Source organism: Cupressus sempervirens, chromosome 9 (assembly GCF_028749045.1).
Source record: "Cupressus sempervirens isolate cs-2001-9-10 chromosome 9, ASM2874904v1, whole genome shotgun sequence".
Taxonomy (NCBI): domain Eukaryota; kingdom Viridiplantae; phylum Streptophyta; class Pinopsida; order Cupressales; family Cupressaceae; genus Cupressus; species Cupressus sempervirens.
The window spans coordinates 599,068,517-599,094,981 of record NC_143126.1 but is presented as its reverse complement, the minus strand read 5'-3'; the positions used below and the strand labels follow the sequence as shown (position 1 = coordinate 599,094,981).

The following is a 26,465-nucleotide window of genomic DNA, read 5'->3' as shown; positions in this document are numbered from 1 at the left end:
GAATCTTTTGTAAAATTATTCCAACTTAGATGCACATCCATGTTAGGTTGAATCTTCCCATGATCCATTTCTTCTTCCTTATCTTCCAAATGATCATCTTGAATTCTTAGGTATTGCTGAGTTACATTGATACCATCATCAACATGGTTGGTTATAACTTCAAGTTCTCTTCCATCAATATAAAAATTCTTCTTCTAAAGGTCCTTTTGGTGGTTAAGACTAGAAGATATCAAACCTCGTATGGGTTGCCTTCATATAATTTGTGATGGGAAGAAACTTGTGGAGTTATAGCCATTGAACCTTGTCTTTGAATACCAACTTGAGAATCATCAATAAAAATGCCTTCCTCTAAGAATAAAGGATTAAAGTAAACATTTTCTTCACAGCTGAAATTACCATCCAAGGATTTTGAGCACAAGCTTGGGATAAAAATATCATAAGAGTTTTCTTCATCTGATTCTTCCATGAGAGCCGCTGCTAACTCCTTACTTCTTTTATCATGGTTATTCTTCTCCTAGAAGCTCTTTGACATAGGATTTCCTATTTGATGAGAGGGCTCAAAATGAGGATTTCTTTGACCTTTGAATGATCTATAAGATTTTAATTGCACTTCCATTAGATTAGAGGAACTTGTCTTCATATCCATATAACTTTCATTTTCAATACGTTCAATGATATCTATGTCTTTTTAAATAATTGATCCTTCTCATGATATATATGTTCAATGACATCTTTCATGAAATGTGAAATTTGGAAAGCATGATAAAGAATGAAGGCTAGATGGTTCATCTTCTTCTCCTTAAAGCTGATTTTTAGCTTTTTCATCAATTGATCTTTTAATCACAAGTTCATCAATGTCATCAAATGTAAAGGTCTCCATTTCCATAGGGGAAGTAGATATTTGTAAAGGTTCATTTGTGCTTTCATCTCCATCAATGGTAATGTATTCAGATTGTACCATAACATCTGAAGTATTGATGTTGTCAATAGATCCGTCACCTTGAATGATCATGGAAGGATGAATAGGAAGATCTTCTCCACATAGGAAGTCATCATCTGAAACATTGAGGCACCAAGTAGGAATAAAAGTGGTAGGAAATTCACCTTGATCCACATTTCCCTCATCTTCAATGGTATGTTGTGTAGTTTCTTGAGATTTTGATATTTCTTTTTCTTTCTCATTATGATCAAGATAATTGAATACTTTCTCCTTGGTTTTGAAATTCTCACAGTGATGTTGTGATACATTAGAAAATCCCTCTTCTCTAATAGACTCCATTTCTTGATCGTCTCCTTGATTAGACATAGAATCCATATCTTCTTTCATGCATGAAGATTTAGATAAGTCTTTTCTAACATTTGGATCAAGAGATGTTTTGTGATCAAGAAAATAATTCTTGCATGGGTCTTCTTTCTCAAGTTCTTTCAGTATTTGAAGTAAAGAATGATGTACTTTGTGAGGATCCAAGCGTGCATTACCATACAAACTTTTTAAAAACAACCTGATTGTGGAATCAATGGAAATATGATTTTGATGAGAAATAGGTACAAGTTTTGGGACATTTTTTTTACCACCATTATCCATCCTCAATTCACATGAATCATTTTTCTGATCAAATTCTTTCTTATACTCACATGTGGAACTTCTTTCTGAAAATGATTTTGGCTTGTGAGAGAAGAAATGATTATCTTTACCATCTTCTTCATCTATCTTTTGCAAAGTTTGGATCAAAGATGGATGGATCTTTTTTGGGTCTAGTTTTCATCCACCGTAGAAACTCTTCAAGAAGCTAGCCTGCTTGGGATTAATGAAAATATGATTTTGTTGAGAGACAGGTGAATGAGAGATATTCCCATTATTCTTCATTGTTGATTTAGATGAAAGACATTTTACAAAGAGACCTTTATCTTTACATGTTGAACCTTTTTCAAATAAAGAATCATGATCATGAGAAAGAAACTTATAATATTTTCCATCGTCTTCTTCGATCTTTGAAAAAATTGCAACAAGTAAGGATGAACCATTCTAGGATCTAGCCTCCTGCCGACATATAAATTCTTCAAGAAATCTACCTGTAGAGGTTCATTAGGAATATGTTCCTTTGGATATGAAAAGAATTCCTCGTCACTATCACTATCACTGTCACTATCACTTTCCACTTTCCCTTTTACCAAACTATGTTTTGAATTCAAACCTCATATAAAATCGCTAATATTGAAACTTTAAAATAGAATCACCAACCTTCATTCAAGGGAAGGTACCTTTATCAGCCAACTTACTGATTATTATTTACTTGACCTTGGATGTGACTAAGATTTTACCTGTCCCTTCTTGGAATAGCAACTATTCTATCAATGACTACAACGTCTTCACCAATAGGAGCTCTTCACAAGATTTCTCTGAATTCTTATTCTTCTTCTGGAACTCGATTTTCTTGATGATATTGCTAAGAACTTCGTCAACACCTCTAGGACAGAGTGTTCAAATCTTAAATAATATCTTCTTGGATGTCTTGGAAACCTAGATACGGTTGGAGAACTGGAAGCACATTCTCATGTGACAACACCATCTTGCTTCATCATAGGTGACTGATTAATCTTTCTTGTTCATATCCCTAGTAGAGTCACCAAAAATCTATTGGTAAATAGATTTGTCACTTGAAAATGGCCCAAAGCAGTGTATGTGGCAAACTATTCACAACAGTTGGATAGGCCCTTGATATGTGTCCTTCCTTTGTGTTTAGAGGGGTAGCTCCCTCGTATGATATAGTTTTGAAGTTTTTCAAATAAAGATGAAATCAAACTTTAAAAGATCAATAGAAACTCATTGATGACGAATGCACCAGATGACTTGAAAGCTTTCCTGGACTAACTTAAACCACTAATAACAACAATCAAGATCTACACTTAAGAATTACCACTAGCACAATGTTGATCCAAATATTCATAAACATCTGCACAATACCATAAAAATTCTCACTACAAAGATAATCAATATTTCTAACAATTTAGATTTTGAAAGAAGAGAACTCGAATAGTATTTTCCTTTATTTTCTTGCACCAAGAACATAACATAGATTTTCAATGTCAAAGACAAAATCTGTACATACTTTCCAAAATTTGACTTCTTATCAAAATTTTAGAATAAGTGTTCCCTTATTCTAAAGTCCAAAAAATCCCCCCATTACAAAGCCAAAATGGTTCCTTATATATAGACATTGAGGTTAAGAACTACTCCTCTGTGGTTCATAACTACTTCTCAAATATGTGATTTGGGTGAGGTTAATTAACCTCTACAAAATAAACCCCAAAGTGATAGAAGTTGTTGATTACAAAGATAGAAGATTAAAACGATTACACCATATGTAGGATAAGGCATTTTAGAGAGCCTTGTTATGGCTTCAAAATTTGTGTGTGGATAGGAATGAAGGCACAAGCCATTGCACATTTCCTCTGTGGTTAATAACTACTTCTCAAATATGTGATTTGGGTGAGGTTAATTAACCTCTACAAAATTAACCCCAAAGTGATAGAAGTTGCTGATTACAGAGATAAAAGATTAAAACCATTACACCATATGTAGGATAAGGCATTTTAGAGAGCCTTGTTATGGCTTCAAAATTTGTGTGTGGATAGGAATGAAGGCACAAGCTATTGCACATTTTCTCCAAGACATCAAACCCCATTATCAAATGCCTTGAAGCTTTTATTTTGATCATGGAACAATGATGGCCGTATGTTTGGAAGGGCTGACTTTCCAAATGTTCTCCACCCATGTGAAATATGTGGCCAATTCTAGGAAGACATTGTCAATTTTCCAAAATATTGAGCTTGAGCTTCATCTCTGCCGCAAAAATTTAAGAGGCACTTCATCAAATAGTTTGAGTGCATGGCCTTGAGCTTAATCAAATGCATTGTGTGAATGAACTCGCAACCTGCTAAGATATTGAGGTGATGGTTTGGTATTGATCTTTTACTATGTAAAAGGGAATGTGATGGCCCACTGCAAACTTTTTGGTGATCATTTCAAAAGACTCTCATTAAATACCACTTCTTTAATCATGGTCTATTACAAAACTTTGCATGTACCTCTCTAGAGTCAATTGATATTGTCGCCTATGTGCACTCATATTTCCATGTTCAAGCCAATTTGAAAGCTTTCCATTTACTTACAAAGCCTCTAAGCTTGAGGCATTCGGTCTGATGGTTAAAAGGCATATTATTTGTGTTTCCAATTTCATTGGCAACTGATGACAACATTTAGATTTAACATGCTCCTATCGGCAACTCCATACTTCACAAAATATTCTTGTGCACGGGTGCAAGGAAGGTGCGAGATTTTTGTATTTAGTTTGCATTTTGACCTGCAATGCCTTATTTAACTTTTCTAATTTGTGCATATCCAACAATCATTACATCTCCTGTGAAAATGTATTATTTGACATACAATGACATCCTCCATATGCTTCCAGCATTCACATTATGAAAAACACTATATTTCTATGAGGCATCTTCTTGAAGATTTTCAAAAGCATCAAACACAAGCGTATTCCTGGCATACTCTCTGATCAAGCTTTCTCGAGAGAAGATATCTCACCAAGGAATTTTTTCGAATATGTCATAGGCAAAGGTGGAGATATCTTTGATGCTAGCTTGGGAGACATTCCATCAAATAGATTGTGTGCATCGGCTTCCAATATCATTCGAATGCCACAAACTGGAGGGAGAGAGGAGTTTGTAAAGCATACCACGTGCTTGAATTATGGAAAATACCACTGATGTGCTTTGAAAGTCGTAGGCTAAGATGATGTCTTGTCTTTGGTTTCGATTCATAATCTCATATCTTCACCAACTTACTCTCCTTTTTGCATAGGCTCGAAGCTGAGGGAAAGTTGGTCAAACATTGCACATGTAGCTCATAATTATTTCTCTATTGATATTGTAAGTAACCTTCAGTCATTTTTTTGCCAATAGTGGCATGTTGCGATGGTTAAGTTGTTGTGTTGTTATCCTTGCCATCAAGGTTCAAATCTCATGGGGATGAGGTCCCCCATTTGTGGCCTCACTAGTTCATAGCTCCAGGTCAAAGCGTTTACCCCTCTTTTAAAAAAAAAAAAAAAAAACCTTCAGTCATTTTCAACACAAAAGTCATATTTCCAAACTTGTATTACTAATCTTCTGAAATCACCTAATGTCGTGGCTTGGAGGGAAATATTTCCATCTTAATGGTCTGTGCACTCTATTTTTCTAATAGTAATATGTCAATGAATTATTACCTTTAGACTTGTGCGGAGTGACAAAGCTCTTCACGAAAACATATGCATTGTGATTACAAATTTCAGTTCTTCACCACTTCCATACTTTGGTTTGCATGAGAAATGAGAGGCTTAATTTTGTTTGTGCAAATAGCTCATTTCTTGTAAATATACGAGTTTTAATTATGATCAATTATGAACACTCACATACACAATCCTTCACCAAGAAGTTCAAGAGGTTAATAATTGTATTCAAAATACGTGTTTTGAGACACTAATCTTAACCTTTTAGATGGTTGAGAGGTTAAGGTTAATGATTAGGAAGAAAATATGCATTTTGGAAATTTATCTTAACCTTTTAGATGGAGAGGCTAAGATTTTGAAATGAAACACGATTTTTGGAGCCTGAATGTTAACCTTTTAAGATGAGGTTAATGGTTAATGATTTGTTTGAAAACACGTGTTTTGGGAACTTATCTTAACCTTTTTTATGGAGAAGTTAAGATTTTAAGATGAAAATGTGTTTTGGGATGTTTCATTAACCTTTGATAACTTGAGACTCGGGAACCAGATTTCAAAAATTCGAAGTGCTAGACAAAGTCGGGGACAACACGAATGCGTCAAGGCCAGAAAATTATTAAAAATGCAATGGATAATTGGTTCTTTCAAATCTTGAAGTTTGATACATTCAAACTTGATTTGAAAAACTTAAAAATAAAGATGGACTTTTTTTCTTTTTTTTTGCAATTTGGCGGGTACAAGAACCATGGCAACACATACATATAACTATATTTCTCTCTTTGTTTATATTTTATATAATTGATCCAATAACTCTTGTACAATTTGGAGCATAATCTTTGAATCTCATTTATAATAGAAATCTACTATTTAATAAAAATTATCATATTTTTTAAATATATATTTTAATTTATAAACGATCTTCTTTGTGAATTATTGTCACAAATAGTCATAGTTCATTAGATTTTTTTATTTTTATGTGTTGTCAAGATGATATACTAATATTAATGCAATTTATGTGGCTATTAGATTGTATTGTTTATCTCTCTACCATACCAACTTAATATTGTGATATACCTCTGGATATGCCCAATTAGAATTCTTTTACAAATGTTTCCTCGGATTAATAGCAAAAATATGACAACTTTTGGTTTTGAAACAGTTTTCAACACAACATTATTATCAATTCCAATAGAAAAAATCATAATTTTGACTTTCACCTATACATTTCCTGTGACTACCAAGAATAGGCAGTGACGACCTAGAATCACTTTATAACAATTAAGTTTAGAAAATTTGTTTATATTATTTGTAGTATGAATTTTTCTTGGTAAAAATCATGGATTGTTTAATAGCCGCATTGCTTTCCCTACAGTTCAAAGTCCAACAAACAAACCATTGATTAGCTAAATAAAAGATTGCAGTTGTTGAAACAAATTTTCAAACAATTTTAATAGCCACTACACTAAAACTAAAAGACCGTGTGTGGATAAGTAACAATCATCTAAGAACATTTAAATTCTATAAAGAGTTGACTTGAAATTATAATTTTCAGGTAGCGTCGAATGCAAACCATGACCAACTATTTCCATCTTCTTGTTGTCCTTTGCTCCCTCGCATGAATTTTTTTTTAGTTTTATTTGGAGAGTCTTATTGGTGCTTTGACTTAGCCCATACATGTAAATCAAATGGTATAATTACACTCTTATCAAATCAGATTACACCTATGGTTAAAATGTTTTTCTTTTATTCGTCAAAATGTAAATTAACAAAACTAAGTTAATGAATTCACATATATTTTTCTACTCTATTACAATTATGCAACCATTACGCATTTGGCACAAATTATGACCCTTTGTGTCTCTTGTTAATCATTAAGACAACAAGTTTATTGGTCATAAATAAATTAAACATAACTATTGTAGTATTAAATTTGATAACGATTCCAAATTAATCACCTTCTTACAAAAATATCAACATACTGTAACAAGATTTGACATATCTATTTATCAAAATTTAAACATCATTGATCATTTTTCTATTGAAAACATTTGAATACTTTATATAATAGTCAAAATTGATCGCCCAATTCAAAAATAAAAAGCAACAATTAGACAACTCTTTTTAACATTAAACTGTTAAGTTAAAATTGTCCTCTGATTTGATAAGAGTGTAATTATACCATTTGATTTACGTGTATGGGCTAAGTCAAAGGACAATTTTAACTTAACAGTTTAATGTTAAAAAGAGTTGTCTAATTGTTGCTTTTTATTTTTGAATTGGGCGATCAATTTTGACTATTATATAAAGTATTCAAATGTTTTCAATAGAAAAATGATCAATGATGTTTAAATTTTGATAAATAGATATGTCAAATCTTGTTACAGTATGTTGATATTTTTGTAAGAAGGTGATTAATTTGGAATCGTTATCAAATTTAATACTACAATAGTTATGTTTAATTTATTTATGACCAATAAACTTGTTGTCTTAATGATTAACAAGAGACACAAAGGGTCATAATTTGTGCCAAATGCGTAATGGTTGCATAATTGTAATAGAGTAGAAAAATATATGTGAATTCATTAACTTAGTTTTGTTAATTTACATTTTGACGAATAAAAGAAAAACATGACGAAATTAGTTCTCTTTATAGATCCATTTTTCCTTTTGTTGATCAACAATTGTCTTTTTAAAACAATACTTGCAAAATTCAATCATAGGTTTTTAGATTTATATATATTTCTCTGAATGACATTAAGAAAAAGATTCACATTTATTTTAATTTTTGTTAAATGAAGCTAGTAATTGTGTATGAGTAAATTTGAGTGAGTACCCATCATCAATTTAGGAAGTGGAGAAATAAATTAACATATGTAATAACTTGAAGGAGTGTATCTAAAGTTGCAAGTATGCAATCACTATTATAGTTTTCATAAAATGATCATCATCTCGTATGATTTTTTTGGTAAAAGAACTTGAATCCATTTTCAATCTTGCACTTCCAAAAGTATCTATGGATTTTGTTTAATTTACTCTATTTTGTGTATATTTCTATTTGTATCTCAATTCATGTTCTATTTTCTTTGAGTGAGTTATAAGAATGTTTTGATCTTATTTTTAATTTGACTGAATAGTGGTAGTGTTGAGAAATCATTAGAGTTTTCTTTAAGACTTATTTCAAACTACCCTACTTGCAGTAGGCAATGTACTATTGTATTCACTCTTTCAAATTAATTTCCACCAATCATGTGTCACTATTTTTTAAAACTAAAATATTTGTATGGTTTTGTTAATTTTTTAAAAGTTTTATATAATATACAAATTACATGATTGGCTCAAATAGTTTTGCATTATAGGAGCCCCTTTTTTGGAGTTCCATATTTCATTTATTTTGAATTTTTTTTGGTAAATGTTAAAAATAAATTATTAATCATAATCTTAGTTAAACAATACATTTATGATTAAAATTAAACTTGTTAATTAATTAACTTAACATTTTACCTAAAAATACATATAAATATTATTGCAAGAAAGTAGATATACATACATGTAATTTATGTAAACATTTTAACTTATATATAAATGAGTGTTTCTATTATTGATTTCATTTTTAGAATGTACAAATGTTACTACACTATTTTACAGTAAGGATCTTAATGCATTTTAATTGAATTGCTAATTTTATGTCAAAAATAATTTTTATTAAGTACTTACTTATTCAAAATTTAAATTTTATTCAATTACCATATTCAAATAATATAATATTTATTAATTTTACCAAGTTCTTCAAATTCTATTTATGTAAAATAAATTTTATAATATCTATTATATTAATAAGTCAATAATAAGTTTGTTACAAATTAGTGAATTCAAAAGCATATAAAAATGTTACATTTTAAACTATTTTTGTAACAACATATGTACTATTATAAAATTTACATCTATCTACTCATTTTTTAAACTTTTGTTAAAATCTATATCTAAATTTTAATCTTAATTTTATAATAGTCCTATACAAATAAATAAATTCAATATGAATAATATCTATAGTAAAAATCTATTTGAAAATCTAATACTATACAAACAATCAACTATAAAACTATAGCAGCAAGTACATGCCACTATGTGGCAATTTTCAAGTAAAATGAGTTAATGAAGAATAGCTATAACTACGTGTGCAAACAAGGTTTTATGTGTAATTTGAGTTATATTTGACTTACTTTAAGAACACCATTAGAAAATTTATTATATATTCATAAAAATTAAGAACACAATAATAATTAATTTATAAAATTGAAATGGTACATATAAACAAATACTACAAATTGACAAATTGATTCTAAATCTATTAAAATTTATTCTCTTTATCTTAGAAATCAAACAAAATCCTAATTCTTAAATAAGCCTACATCAAAATTCTTAATCTTGTGATTTTTTTTATGATTTTAAGAATGATTTAACATTTGCAAGACATTCTTTTATTGGCTGATAAAAGTAGAAGCTACTAGCACATGATTTTAGCGAATGGAAAATATCCTCAATAAAATAAAACCTGCTTAATAACACTGAAGAAGGTTTAACTAGCAAAAATGGTGACAAATAGAAACCTTTAAAAAATCCTATGGTTGTCTCTCATTGGATGGTGCAACGACAATTCAGTTGCCAATACAGAACACCTGAACATCCATATGATAAGGTGCATATTACAAATTTTCCAATCGACATGTGTAAATTTTAAATAATAATAAAAATATGTGTGAATTGTTTGATACAGGTCAAGCTTCATGTAGTTTGCATAAGTTTCCCCATTTGGCATTATTATTTTATTGACACATTTTTATTTTAAGCTCACATTCATTGTAGTTTAGGTGGAGAGAGCTCTCTAATACATCTGGTAAATATTGTACATGTCATATCCATGCATCCATAGTTGTCATGCATTCTTCTAACAAATACAAGGGAAATTATGGTAGTAGTAGAGTAGTATTAGGAAACACTAATCAAAGTGAAAGGATTCCATAGAAAATTGCTTCCCACCATTATTGGCAAGAATGATTGTGGAAGTGAATAGTTTGATAGAGGCTTTCCTTAAGGTGGCTCGAAGAGCTCCATATGTTGTGCTTCCTAGGATTCTTGAATTTGTTTCAAGCAGACATTGTACATTTTCTCTACCTCTACCCTATTCAAAAATTGGGAAACCTACTAGAATTCCACAATCGCAAGTTGGGTTTAAGAAAATAATTTCTCCCAAAATTGCCATTTTTAAATGACCTAAACAATAGGTATCGACAAACATGAGTGTCATGCTACCTGATTTAAAGGAATGCTAACTAATGAAGGATATGTATTCCAACATAAATGGGATCCATCAAATAATTATTTTCATCTGGTGAGAAAGGCATAACTTAGAAAGGAGTTAGAGGTATGGATTAACTTATTTATATCTGGTACATATTTTCAATCCATGACCAAAATTATTCACTCAAAATCATGTCATAGCTACAACATTTCGTGGCTAGCTCACCTCAGTTAAATAATATATGGATTAGTTTGGTAAGGTTTTCATGATGACCTTTGAATTAGCAGAAAAGGATGTGAATAAAAACTTAGAGAGACAAAATTTGAGTGTTTGGTTGGTTCTTCATTTTCAAGATTCTCAAGGAGATCCAATGCAATCCAATGCTGACCGCTTAGGCCGATATGAAAATTTAAGAGAAAGGGAAAATTTTGTAAGAAAATAAAAGTTAAATTAGTTTATCAATGGAATTTTTAGAGAAAGGGCAAGCATTATGTGAAAGTAGTGTTAAATTTGTTTTAATGTTGAATTATTCGGACAAAAGGGCGATATTATATGAAAGTTAAATTAGTTTTGTAGTAGGTTTTTCAAAGAAAGGGCAAATATTCAAAGAAAGTAGTAGTAGAAGTATTTTACTGTTGATTTTTCCAAAGAATAGGCAAATCTTCAAACAAAGTAGGAGTAAAATTATTTTGTTTGTGGATTTTCATGAGAAAGGGCAAATATTCAAAATAAAAGTAGTAGTGAAATTATTTTTTTGTTGATTTTGTAGAGAAAGGGTAAATGTTCAAAGAAATAGCAATGCAATTATTTTAGATGTGGATTTTCTAAAAGGATGACGAATATTCAAATAAAATAGTTAATTTAATGTTGTATCAAAGTATCAGTAAGAGTGTTTTGGTAGTGAATTTTTTAGAGAAGGGCAAATATTCATAGAAGTGGCAATGAAATTAGGTTAATGTTGGATTATTTAGAGAAAGGGAAAATATTCAAAGGAAATAGTAGTGAAATTAATATAGTAGTGGATTTGTGCACGGGCGGAGCTATTGTGGAGCGGAGTGGAGGTAATAATAGGCCGCAAGTCCATCTCAACAAGAAGAATCCCTAGCACAGATGTGAGGTGTGGCACAAGTTTCAATGTTGTCCTCTACAATAAATATGTTATTGTCTAGCTAGCACTTCCCTCACTTTATTTGGCTGCCTCATAGTGATTCTATGCAAATAAAGGCCATCGTCGTTGTGGTGGAGCATTATAATTGGAGGTAAGTTGGGGAAATATATGGTGACAATGACTTTGGCTCTAGCATTCTCTCATCTCTGACCGAAGAAGGTATTTAAATTTTTCAAGGAGAAAAAAAAAATTATGAATAGAAAAGATAAATTCCTTGCAACATTGAGACATTTGTGAGAAAAACCCCCACCTAGGCTTGACAAGCCAGTTGCTTGTCTGTGTTGCCATAACTTGGAGATGAAATTTTTTGACTTCCAAATATTATATCATTAATTAGCTACTACGAAAAAATTACCACTTCCAACAATTATATCGTGAACTAGCTACAACAAAAATCATAGGTCATACCATGAATCTAGAACAAGCAAGGCTTTGCGAACAAGCGAGGCTTCCAAAACAAGCCATATGTTAAGAGACTTCCATAACAAGCCTTAAAATAATATTTGGCAATAGTTAAAGTCTTAAAAATTCCCTAATTTTTGAATCGAAAATTATTTTTTAACCTTGCTTTTTTCCCTCACAGCCAATCATATTTTGAATAATTGGCAATTTGTGGAGGTCAAAAATATCTAAAAATTTGGTGTGTGAGAGTGGCGGGCATAAGAGTTGCAACCTCGGTGGTGGCCCTTGGGCGGAGTGTGATCTGCTGAGACATCAAGAGGCACTCTGGCAATCGTATAGGGAGCATTACCTAATAATTGAGTAGCTCTTGAAGGTGGGCCACCTCCAGAGCCACCTTATTGGCTTGGACTCGAATCTGCATCATTACATTATTACAAATGCATGCTTTAGTGTATATAGCAACATTTTTGTCAAGAAAACTATGAATGAAAAGAACAACATTCTTATCTTTCCACAAAGTAAACAAAATCTCCATCCTGAAAGTATGCTAGATCTGGGTAAATAGTCAAGGGAACCTGGGGGAGTCACCCAAAATAACCATATGCTAGGAAAAAGGTTCAGGCCAAAATGACTTAAAGAAATCATGAATCCAATGCCAATAGTTTTGAGCACGTGTACAAAACCAAAAAAATAAAAAAAGTCTCTAGCTGCCCACAAATAGGACATTGGGGATTCAAAACCCCAATATGCTTGAGCCGAGGCCCAAGGGGAAGACCTTGAAAAACCAGTCACCAAGCAAAATGTGTAATCTTGGGCTCTATAATGACACTCCAAATAGTGTCGAAACACTTTCTCTACTGAGAAAGAGAAGACTGCAAATGCCAGTGCTGGTTGAGGGTATCCACCATCGGCAAATGGGGAGAAAGCCATCAATATCCCAAACTTAGTTTGTAGCTGGTGAAGGGAGTGACATGATACCACTTCCAGTTTGTCCACCAAGGTTGAATAGACTGAATACCCACCTTGTAAATTAAGTGATCTGGAATTGCAAAAAGCAACATATCAAAAGTCTGTCGATTTGAATGGGCAAGATGAAACTAGATTTGCTTATCTTCCTAGGACCAATGACTTAGAGACCTTGGGAAAGAGGTCCTTAGGTGTCTTGATGCCACGTTTGAAAAAACGTAGAGCATTAGCACCTCGAGTCTTGGCCAGAGGAACACCCTAGATGGAAAATAGTGGAGACTACCAAATGTTTTGTTGATTCAAAGAAAGCCCATCACGGAACCCATCACTAGACTAGTGAAGCCAAGGCTTGACAATTTCCCAAGCTTTCCACATGCTCTTGATAACAAAATAGCCCTGTATGTGCACAGGTTCCTGCATGATGAGAAGGGTTTGAAAGCCAATCCCCTTCCATGCAGGCCTATTAACAGGAAACCTAGAAGAAATGCAATGCCAAACCAAAACTTTCCAAGCTTCATCTCTAGTAATGGCAAGTATAATCCATTTGGCACAACGAGTGAGGCCTTGCTTTTGTGTGGAAAGAAGGCCAAGGCCTCCAAACTCTTTTGGGGGACAACCAAAATCCCAAGCCATTCTATAAAAGCCATGATGGTTAAATATAATACTTTCACTTTTAGTCGGTCCACTATTGTATTGCAAAATTTTGATTTTCTTATGAATGGAGAAAAGATAAAGTTACAATAGTCCAAGTTCATTCTGGGTTGGTTTAAGTCATGGATTTGATACTCTTATGTATAATTTCAAGCAAAATTAATATAATGAAGAATTATTGGAGTTGCACAATTTGGATCTTGTGTCTTTTTATTCTATTCTTTGATTTTTTTGTGATTCAGTGACAAGTGAATTGAATATCAGTTATAACTCATTTAAAATTGTATCTCATTTTCATGCTTTGTTGTTAATCTAATGGATTAAGTAAAATGCTTGACATGGTATGAGAGAATCATAGGATTTTATGAAGAGATTTTGATAAGCACGAGATACTAAATGTGTATTGATCTCATTTACAAAGTGAAGGAGTAGATCTTGGGTTGTGGTGTCATCATAGTACCATTTTGAGTAGATATTGAATCTTTCACAATGATAAATCTTTAATCAAATCATTTTATTTCATGTTGAATTGTGAATTTTTGAAATAATTTGCTCATACTTGACTTGGAAACCATTGGACATGGATTAATAACTATCTTTCGTTCCTTTGTTTTTCTAAGTTAAAAGATTAGGAGCTATTTTCTGCTTTATTAGAGATTATGAGTGAGTGTGTTATTGTATAGAAAGTGAGATTAATCCCATGTACACCCACTTGAACTTTGCAAAGTTTAAAGAGAAGGGTGATTTTTCTTGTTAGTCGGTCCTATTGGGCTGTTAGGATACATTTGTCATGGGTATTAGCTAACCCCTAGGTAAATTCCACATTCCATAAGATGATTGAACTCCAATCAAATCAAAAACCAATAGAACACAGGAAGGTGTTGAATTATTGAAGCAAGATCCAACGATTGTGTAATCTGAGAGCATGATGGCCAAGCTCTGTTATATTCATGAAGCAACATGTAGGTGTTGATCAGTCTGATGGCAACTCTGTTCAAACATTGAGATTGTGCAGTTCAATAACATCGTATATCTAAACTTTGTGATAATTGACAACTGTGATACTTATTTTTACCAAATTTTCTCATTATACATATTAATACATTCCCATTGATTGCATGTACATAAATGTGCAACTACTAGTACCAAGGTACATAATTGCGCAATTGCTAATACTAAATTTTTTGATGGGGATGGGGAGAAAGATGGAGTAGGGCAGTAACAATTGCATCTAAGATGTTTGTCCCATAAATAGCTGAAGAATAGATTACAACTCAACGGTCAGATATGGGAGGTGGAAAAGGCAACTTAAGGGCCTGTTTGGCAGTGGGAATACAAGCAGAATGAGCATATGTAAATTCTTAAAATTTTGAATTCTTTGTTTGAATGCACCAAATCAGAATTGGAATACAAAATAAAATAGGAATACATATTCCAAATTCTGCCCAAAAATGAGATTTTGCAATTCCACATAAATAGGTATAATTGAAATACATATTCCAATTCCAATTTTATTTATTTTAAAAAACATAAATTTTTGAATCTGTGAATTCCCCATTAAATTCTGTTTGAATCAAAGAAAGAATAGGAATATGTACCCCCATTTTTTATATACCAGATATTCCTATTCCTATTCCTATTCTCATTTGGTTTTTGGCATAGGAATATAAAATTAGAATAGAAAAATAGAATGATAATGGAAATGAGGAATGGGAATAGAAATAGGTAATTCCAATCATATTTGGTGCACTTGGAATTTGACTGGGAATATGTTAATCTATTGTTTGGTTGTACAAAAATAGAATAGGAATAAGGTTAAGTTTTGTATTTTTAAAAATATTTTTTCTAGATTTTTTTTAATTTATTATTTTTTTAGTTAATTCATTTTCATTTTCATTTTTTTAATCAAATAGATATAATTTAAAAAAATGTTATTAAAAAAAAATTAACAAAAAAAATTTAAAAAGTAAAAGTAAAAAAAAAAAATTCGGAAAAAAAAAAAATTTTGAAATTTTTTTTTAAAATTAAAAAAAAAAAAAAAAAAAAAAAAAAATTTTAATGAAAAATCGGAATGAGAATGGAAATAGCCTATTCCAATAACAGATATTTTTTGGCATAGACATATGTTAATTTTAGGAGCAAAATTGAAATATGTCTTCCTATTCCCAATTCCGATTGAGCTTACCAAACAGCGAATATAAAACATATTCTAATTTCGTTTTCCTATTCCACTCATATTCCAGCAACCAAACGGAGCCTAACAAAGTCATCGTCCATTGTCTTATCCGTAAAGATTCGATTTTTTAAACCGACACTGGAAAGTATAAGGTCGTGGCCACGAGGAGTTATTCATTTTACAGATCTATATGAGGAAGCCGTGTCAGTTGTTTTGGTATAGCTTGCACGCTGAAGGGAAGAGTACACTGCCACGGGCATAATCGCTTTTTGATGGAAGGGCTTCGCGTAAGGCGAATTCGGGCACGATCGGCACTTGTAACTCAACGGATTTGTGCGCAGCGGCCATGCCATAGTTAGCAGTTTTTCTTAAAAAGTTGAGAAAAGTTCTTAAGACAAGAATCTACGGGCCCGATCGTATACCAAATTTCGTTTTACCACAAGGGCCGATCGTGTCCGAATTCGTGTTACAGATGTTTTATGCTGTTTTGCCTAACGAATATATTTATATCCTTTTTCCCTCATTTGTATTTCGCCCACTGCGTACTTGAGATTTTTACCGGCTGTGCCTAATGTTTCTTATCCTGGAGTTCAGGCACAGTGGTCACCCCGATAGGAACCTACAGCTTGTTAAGCAGAAGCGGGGAAAATGCAGTTGCATGCGGTGGGAGGAGGAGGATATTAACTTGAAATATCGGAGTAGTATGCTTACTTGTAAAGCAAGGTTGGACAACAAACTGTGCTGTAGTGGATTTTCAAAGCCCAAGTGAGGCAGGTAGATCAAAGGGTACCTGCAGCCGAGGAGATCTTATTGTTTTCAACAATATTAACTGGTCTATTACTGGTATATCTCTAACGATTATATGTTTCTTAACATTATGCTAGGTAATGCTTACGCAGAGATGTTCAAGAACGGAGGCGGATATTGTTTGGATAGGTTTATCTGCCCAAAAATTCCTTTGCTGGTGAGCATCTAGATGGTTTGGAGAGTGGAAACATGTTTTTAATTGTGGTGAAAAGTACACATTTCTACTTTTATTAATTCTTATTTGTTAAACGATTTTATTTTTTTGGGTCTCTGTTAAGGTTTGTAGTAGTGTTTTAGATCTGATATTGTTGATTGTAGTAATCTATCATTTCAAGTCAAATTGCATATTGGTTAGTGTCTGTGTTCATTATTTGTTATTTTTTAAGATTACTAATCACCTGCGCTTGGTTTGATTGTGCTTCATTGTTAACTCTTCTATTGTGGATTGTACTCCACCCGTACCTTTGGCCCATGTTCGTTCATATACCAATGGTTTTGCAGTTTCTTACGTGAAATCCATGGATCCATGAGGAAACTCATCTTCTTGTACCCCACATAGGGGAAGAGACCCAGTAGCCACCCAGCCTAAGTAGCCGCCCAGCCTAACTTGACGCATCTAGAACTCTTAATTCGTAGGTTGAAATTTGCTGCTTTTTTTGGTGAACCTACTGGAGCTAAAAGTTAACCTTTTCGCATCTATGGAGCTCTTTGTAGATCTTGTAGAGTGTGAGGTGGTCTAAAAGTGCCATTTTAAAACATTGGCCTGGAACCCATTGTGTTCACCCCCCAAATAGCTGCTCAATGGAAAAAAAAGTACTTTTTGCAGAAATTGACCAATCAGCAACCAAGAAAGCTATAAAATGATCAACTATTAGTACACGTGTTAACATTTTTTGGAGCTTTTTAAAAGCGGTAATTGGGGGATCTATAACGGATAATGTAGCAGTCATTGGACCCCTCCTTCCTTTCTATGTGCATATGCTCGTTTGCATTCTGTTTCATCATTTTTGGAACTTTATATCACCTTTCTGTCTATTTTGGAGGACTTTTATTCATTCTTCTACATGATTCATAACGGTTATATGCCTTGTATGGCAAGTGGTAATGAGGATATAACCCTACTTTTTCATGAAACATCACAAAACCAAGATATCATATAGTTGAGTGAAAGCTCACTTGTGCTTTATCCTTGCCTTGTATGGCAAGTGGTGATGAGCATAGTTGGAAAACTCGCCAAATGCAAAAACTCGCCAAGCCTCCCAAAAGTTTAATCGGGAAAAATTCGGCGATTTAAAAAAAAAATTCGGGAACCTAAAAAACTGCTGAAATTTAATTAAAAATACATTTATTTTGCAAAATTTAATGAGAAGATGCATCTAATAAGTTAATTAAAGACAATACAAAAGAAAGAAAGAAAGTTTAGATATATATAAATGCATAATGCGTACAAAATTGCATTCTCATGCAGAATGCTCATGGTAGGAAGCAAAATAGTAAATTACTAAATAGTTTCAATCTGTCAAACTAGAAGTAAATACTAAAAGTCTAAATACATCAATACAATGTCAATCACATCTTACTCTTTCCACTTGCACTAGCAGGAAAGCGAGGGGGTCTAGTCCTAAAAGAAGTGCCCTGCACTGGGATAGGGCGTGAGCTGCGTGACTGTGAACTCTGTGGCTGTGCCCCCTCGCTCGACATCCCTACTGACTGGCTTGGCGTCCTAGAAGAGGATGCATCTCCTCCTAATGGTAATGCCTGATCCTCGCCTGAATCATCATCATCCTCGTCCTCATTCTCAATGTCATCCATAGTGAACTGAAAATCAGTGTCAACCTCCCCCTCCATGGCCTGCCTCTCCAAATCAGCGATCTCATCTGGTGTAAACAATGGACTTGGCTCCTGTGCTGTCCAATCAGAATAAGGATCTATCTCATCTAGATCAAGCGGACCTGGTAGTTCTAAGAGCTGTGACTTTTTTATACGCAACTTAAGATTATAGTGCACATAAACAAGGTCATTAAGCCATTTTTGAGTCATTTTGTTTCTTTTTTTTGTATGGATGGACTCAAATAAGCTCCAATTGCACTCACAATGGGATGAGCTACAAGGTTGGGATAGGACTCTGAGAGCAAATTTCCTTAAATTGGGGGTATTGCCACCCCAACTTGCCCACCAAGCATCTGCAAAACAAAATTAAAAAAGTTATAAAGCAATAAAAAACAAAATCAGAAGCACAACTTATCAATTAGCAAAAGTTTTAAAATTTGATGCTTTACCTGGTGCTTGAGTAGATCTTGCTCTCTTTGCTAGCATAGAAGAGAACAAAGGACCCCTTGATTCCACATAGATTTGTTGTTTGGTCACAATAAGGTCTCTCTCCTCTTCACTTGATATCATTCTCTCAATGCATTTAGAGAGACCTTCCATGACCTCTCCATTAGGATCTGAGTAGGAATCATCAGCCCTAAAACAAATAGAAAATGATATCAAGTCTTACTACACAACCTTAAAAAGTAAAGTAAAATAAAGACTTATTAAAATCCCAACTTCAAGGACAATCAATTATCATAGTACCTGAATTTGGGATTGAAGAAGTAGCCTGCTGCATGAATAGGTTGGTGGAGCATATTGTTCCACCTCCTATCAATTATTTCCCAAATGGGGTCAAATCTGAGACTGTCCCCTGATAGTAACTTCTAACAGCCTCTTTCGCCGTATCCATGGCCTCATAAAGACCTTCCATTGGGGATTGCTGCCCATCACATGTGCGCAAGACTAGAACCAGGGGCAAAGACATCTACATTTGAAATTTGAAAAATACAAATTAGTTAATAACATAGTAAGTTATGAATTGATAATGAAACTTGAATAAACTAAAAATATAATGAAGTTACCTCCACAATCTCCTTAGCCTTTGCAAAAAAGCTATCATCAAAGACTATTCGTGCCACAGCTTCTCCTTCGGGCTTCTTTGAGTAAGGTGAAGCAACCCAATCAGCACACACAAACATTTGCTTCAAAGCCAATATGTGGTCAAGAATACTTTGCAACGTCAAGAAGATCGTTGGAAACCTTGTCATAGCAGGTCTCATCAAATCTTTGCCTTTAGTGGCTTTTCTCATCAAACTGAGAACCCATGGGTGATTATAGATATATTTCGTGACTTGCCTAGCATCTTCCACAACTGGACTCACCCAATCAAGTTTTCCTATGTCCTCCAAAAGAAGGTCAAGGACATGTGCTGCACAAGGTGACCAAAAAAGTGTGGGATGCCTCTCTTGGAGGATTTTACCTAAAAGATTAGCAAAAAATCAATAATCAGTAACAAACTTTCCATATTTAGTATTTACAAATTACATCAAATCTAAATTGAATAATACCATAGCATTATATTCATGATTCATATTGATTCAAATATAAAAAATTAAATCTACCTGCTGCCACATATGCTGCTGCATTATCTGTGATTATTTGCACCACATTCTCTATTCCCACCTCCATGACAACATTCTCCAACATTAAAGCCAATGTGGCTGCATTTTTCACTTTGTTGGAGGCATCGACAAATTCCCAAACCACATCATCTTTGCAAGCAATCAATAAGTTAATAATGGTTCTACTTCTTCCATCTGTCCACCCATCAGATAAAATGGTGCAGCCATACTTCTTCCACTCTTTCTTTTGGTCTTCTATCAACAATCTTTCCCTACCAACCGCTTTGTCAAGCAACCTACAAAATTTAAGTGTAATATTAAATAAAGTGTAAGTGTTAGTAAAAAATTAGGAAATAAGTTATAACAATTAAGATTTAAAATATAACAATGAACTAAAGTGAATCACAATTATTTACAATTACTAAATAGTAAAATACTAACCTTCCACTCATATCCTTGTGATTAGGTGGCTTGTACCCTTTGCCTGATATTGTCATTGCATTCACCATATTGACCCAATAGGGACTATCAGCGGCATTCATTGAGATATTGTTGAAAAACCAAAAATCAGCTGCTGCAATATCAGTTTACTCATGCACCTCCTTAAACCATGTAGTGCCCTCTAATGATGGCTATGCTCCAGGTGTGTTCCTCGGCACAAAATAACCACCTATCCCTGATGGGGATCCGGATGGTGATGATGAAGAAGTAGGAGATGTAGAAGAAGTGGAACCGGTAAAAGAGAAATTTTGTTTGCGGATCTGTGGGCCACGAAGAGATCCTGGTATGTTTTTAAGTGCTTCTTCTTCCTCTTGCATATCAAAAGGAGCTCCTTTAGATTCAGCTATGGCTGCCCTCATAGCTATTTTTGCCCTCTCCCTATTCAATTTTTTCAATTTAGCAGCTGCAAGTAGGGCATGGATGAATCTTTTTTCTTCATCAGTTACCTTGAGACAAGGATTTGAGTCATGTTTCTTTATGCCTGCAAGGTGGTATTTGAGGCGGTTTATGCCTCCAGAAATAATTCTCTCATAGGGAATGCATATCACCTTCCCAATATCATTTGGACTTGGAGCTTCATAGGCATACCGCCATGCCTTATCTCTTGCATTTTTAGGCCGAGTGCCTATATATTCAGATGGGCATGGTGTTTGTGGCCACTCTTCTTGCGGGTTTGTCATTTTTTTAATGGTTGACCGCTGCCCTACACATAAATATATAGAGAAATGAATAAACAAAGTTAGAACTTAGAAGCTAGGGTTTCAAATGATTCAAACTTCAAACTTGAACCATATTCTTAGCAACCAACAAACTTCAACCATATCCTTAGAAGGTAGGGTTTCAAATGATTCAAAATGATTTTAAATGATTTGAAAACATTTACAAACAACAACAAAAACAAAAGAACATTTGTTATAAAACTATAAAAAGTTTTCAAACTATGATAAGATGAACATACTTGGAAAGAAATTTGTCTTCTAAAATCGGTTAGAATCCTCTACAATCCACTCAAATCCGCTTTGAATCACTTGCAATCAGCCAAGAATGCCTCCAAACCTTCTTCTCTTCACTCCTCAAGGCTCTAAACAATGCAAATACAAGAAAGAATGAGAAAAAACACACTCACTGCCGCTTCAATCTGTCACAGGCCGCGTTCACCAGTAAATCGCGAGTTTTTCATAAAAACTCGCCGAGTTTTTGCCGATTACTCGCTGATTACTCGGCGAGTTTTTACCAGACTGCTGAGTTTTTAAATCGGCGAGTTAACTGGTGAAAAACTCGCCGAGCTAGGAAACTCGGCGAGTTTTCCATCTATGGTGATGAGGATATAACCCTACTTTTTTATGAAACATCACAAAACCAAGATATCATATAGTTGAGTGAAAGCTCACTTGTGCTTTATCCCTAGCCAAGGTGTCAAATATTGCCATGATGAAGCCAACTCAAATGCAAAGGTCTTCTAGGAACAAGTCTTGACTTATGTTGAAGAGCAAACAAAAGCAAACCAAGCAGTTGGGGAAAAAGTTGTAAGTCATCCTTTGGTCAAGACTAAGAAAGGATTGAAAGGGATGAACACCCTTCCACCACCTTCACATCTTCAATCTATAGAGGGTCATCCATTTTTGTCCATAACTGAAGAACAATTTGTGACTTTCACACATAAGAGATCAAGGGACCAATGGAAATGGCATTTTATAGTGAGTCTAAAGAGATTGTTGATCAAGACATAGCTAGATTTGTCTATGTGAATAGAATTTCATTCAATGTTGTTCACTCGTCATATTGGTAAAAATGGTGAAATCAATTAGTTTGGCTCCAAAGGGGTACAAAGGTTTGGGTTATCAAAAGATGCCTACTACCTTATTGAACAAGGTGAAATATGTAGAGGACTCTTTGAAGCCCATAAATTCATCGGTGGAAATATGGGTGTTCACCATTATTGATGGATGGAAATATGCAAAACAATTGCCCATTATCAATGTTAATATGGTGTCTCCTAAAGGGAGCAATACTTTTGAAAGCAATGGATTGTGAAGGAGAGGTGAAGGACATTGCATTTATTGATAAAATTCTTTGCTAGGCCGTAAAGAAAGTGGCCCCTTGAAATGTTTTGCAAGTTATATTAGACCATGCCAAAAATTGTATAGGTCTTGGGCTATATTATGAACACATTTTTTGGATACCCTGTATTATCCGCTCCCTCAATCTATGCTATAAAATGTTGGCACCATAATTGAATGGATTGAATAGGTGAATGTTGAGGCCGAAGAGATCAAAATGTTTATCCCCAATCATCATATGTCCAAGACATACAAGTTATATTAGACTATGCAAAAAATTGTATAGGCCTTGGGTTATTGAGGAACATGATGAACACATGTTTTGGATGCCTTGTATTATCCGCTCCCTCAATCTGATGCTATAAAATGTTGACACCACAATTGAATGGATCAAATAGGTGAATGTTGAGGCCGAAGAGATCAAAATGTTTATCGCCAACCATCATATGTCCAAGACATATATAGAACATATTTGAGATTTGGGCTATTTAAGGTAAGTTAACAGATAAATAACAGTAAACTTTTTAATTTTAATTTAGTTTTAATGTTTGTAAATATCGAGCCCCTTTTGCCTCCAACACAACTGTGTTGAGATGACTTATAAAGGTTTGTGAGACACTATGTAACATGCTAATCAACCCAAATTGGTCCATATGGATGCAATCTAGCATTACAAGGGTATCCAAGTTTAGACAAATGATCTTAGATGCCATTTGGTGGGATAATGTTGAGTATGTCCTCAATTTCATTGAGCCCATATTGAGCATGACTCATTTTATTGACATGGGTAAGGCCTTGTATGGTGAGGTATATGATGGCCTTGACTCAGTGATGGAGAAAATGGAAGCCATCATATTATTGAAGAAAATTTCTTCAATGAAATTCAGAGTGAGAGAGAGAGAGCAAAATGACCAGTCTGTGAGTCCCAAAATTAATAATTCTCAACTTTTTGTTGGCAGAAGAGTCCACCATATAGAGATCCTGAATTTTCTCAAGGGTAGAAGACAACACTTTGCAAGCTCTTTTATACATGTGATGTGGGATGCAGCCAGGGCTGAATTCATGGTTTGGCAAGCACAAATGATTGTGTCCTTGCTGCTCTTTGAGAAAAGTATACGGTTGATTTTCATGGCTGGTGATACTTCCATGGAGAATCATACACACCTACAACCTCTTGCTATGAAAATCTTATCGCAAGTAAGTGTTTTCAAAACAAATCTTTCTTTTAAATTTGTAATATATTTTAATTTTATCACTACATTTTCAGATTTTGAAACTTTTAACTCTCTAATTTTGCCTTGATAATTAGCTAGTTCATCTTCATCTCAGAGGGATTGGAGTAGATAGTCCATTCCCTCAATAAAGTGCAACCAACTACAGTAGAAATGGCAGACTTGGTGTTCATGCCTTCAAGCTTGTGTCTCTTTACACACAAAGACAGTGCCCATAAATCAGGGGACTCAAAGAAGTGGGATATTAAGCCAAAGCAGATTGAGTTGAATGTTTCCACTTCCCACTTTCAAGTGCTTGAAGTTGATGATGATTGTGAGACACCTAGTGAACATGAGATTGCTAGTGCCAGTGCCAGTGCCACTATTTGTAGTTCTAATTTACCACAACATAGATCATCTAAAGTGGAGGATAAAGATGCCTTTGATGACTCATATGATATTTGATCAATGATGGCTAATTGTTGATACTTGACATTATTAATTATGAACTTAAATACATACCATGATAGTCCAGTTTGACTATTTTTTGACTATCAATATGGAGGTGTCTTTTCCTATGTTATTTGACTATTAGTATGGTGTTCGATTTTGAACTTAATTATTGCTGTAAACATGTACATACTTCTGATTTTTATACATTTTGTATTGACAAACACAAAACAAACTCAAGCCAGAATAAATTTTGCCTGAACCCACAAAATGAACCATTGAACCTGAAACCAGAGTGAACTAGATATAAAAATATTTTCATTTTTACACTCTAGAAATCATAATTTCACCTTTGAACACAGGTATTTGAGGTTGGGCTAAGTCTGAACTATATTTTACCATCTATTTCTATCTCATGATAAAATATAACTGGCATTTTCTCACAAACTGTTACCCACTTAATTCTACCTTTTGCAAAAACGTTTCATTACACCTTTATTCACTGCCGAGAAGTATTCAACCCTCTTTCTATGTTACTGCAGTTGTGTCTTTTAAGTCCCTGGATGAGCTCTTACCAATTGTTGGTTTTGGAAAAAGAAACCAGTTGCAGAAACACAAGTTGTCTAATGTAAACATCTCATTGTGAAAACACAGGATCTTTTAACATGCAAACATTAACATCATTTAGAACAAAACACCATATTGCTAGAGCAATCAGAACAATTGATTTGTTGAAAAATCAGTACAGACATTACAATGCTCTCATTGTGTTCTGTATTTTATACAACTTCAGCTTGGAATGACATTAATAATCAGAAAATACCAGTTCACGTGAGTACGAAAGGTAAACAGAACAAAATATATGAGAACTGCGTCATGTTGAAGTCCCAGGTCATGCAACATGAGAGAAAGATCACTCAAGAGTCTGAATAAAACAATTGTTACAAAGGAAGGAAAAAGAGCTAACAGCCTCTAAATGATACAGCGGACATAATCTCTCCAACAAAACATCTTCATAGATAAAATTGACACAGCATATATTCCTTCTATTCTTTGCTCGATATGATATTATCTTCCATGGATAGAGGCTGACACAATATAGTGAATGATTACAGAAGAAAAATGAACTTGTAGCTCTGATAATAATCCTTCAAGGAGAAGAAAATACATAGAGCAACAACCTAAAGTAAGCTGTAACAATAGACAGCAAATATTTTGTATTTTTTAAAAAAAAGAAGCTTTAACAGAATTGTCAGTCCATCTCATCACCCTCTTCAAAAGTAAACTAACACATTGGTCATTAACAAACTCCACTTAGACTTTCTAACTCAAAATATTGTTAAATGACAGCTGCTTTGCCAAATTCTCAAAAACGGTGAGTCAGTTTACATCAACTGTGGTATGTCTCCTTCTTGGGGTAAGTAAAAGCAGAAAGAGTACCGGCTCCAAGATTCAACAATTGATAGATGCATGGATTTTCAAACATAAGAGGAATGCAATGGGCCTTGCAAGATAATTGCCAAAATAATCACCATATTCTCCGTGTTGAAGCTTCTTCGATCAAGACTTGTAAAGTGAACACCTGATTGCTGTAGCTGCAAGCATGACGTTTTCTAGCAACTGAAACTATTTTATGTAATTGTTAAAATAATATCAATATAAAATGCAAGGTTACCTTTGCAACAAAGTTTTAAACAGATTGGCTAAACTGGACAGAAAATTCAGCTTTTGAAGCAAAAGCTTCTCAGGACTAACATGCATCACAAATATAATTCACGGCAATGCAGATAATATGAAATTAATGTTTATATCATTATGTAGTTTACTGATCTCTGCCACTATACTGTTTTTATTATTTTGTACTATTTTTTATCAGAAACAATCTTATCTAAACAGAAATTTGTAAAACTCTATAACACAGATGTACCAGGTATAGACATTTTGGTTTTCTGCTGTCAAGCATATCTTTTACATTTGGGCAGATGCAATCTGTAATTGAATATTTCAAATAAAAAAAACGGTTGACCATTAATCAAATAATTGTGTTTTTATTTGGTGCTC

The 26,465-nt window shown here is 33.7% G+C and overlaps 1 protein-coding gene and 1 long non-coding RNA gene across 2 annotated transcripts; one reads left to right on the top strand and one right to left on the bottom strand.

Moving 5' to 3' along the window:
* The first annotated feature begins 16,055 nt into the window (after positions 1 to 16,055).
* On the top strand, positions 16,056 to 26,101 carry LOC149540104 (uncharacterized). Its single transcript, XR_016356357.1, has 2 exons — positions 16,056 to 16,902; positions 23,703 to 26,101. It is a non-coding gene; the product is annotated as an uncharacterized LOC149540104 (long non-coding RNA).
* LOC149540105 (uncharacterized) lies at positions 18,155 to 19,419 on the bottom strand. Its single transcript, XM_089801301.1, has 3 exons — positions 19,323 to 19,419; positions 19,025 to 19,212; positions 18,155 to 18,928 (listed from the first exon to the last, which is right to left on the bottom strand). The coding sequence occupies exons 1-3, from the start codon at positions 19,373 to 19,375 to the stop codon at positions 18,315 to 18,317; spliced, it is 855 nt and encodes a 284-aa protein (XP_089657427.1). The 5' UTR covers positions 19,376 to 19,419; the 3' UTR covers positions 18,155 to 18,314.
* Positions 26,102 to 26,465: the final 364 nt, after the last annotated feature.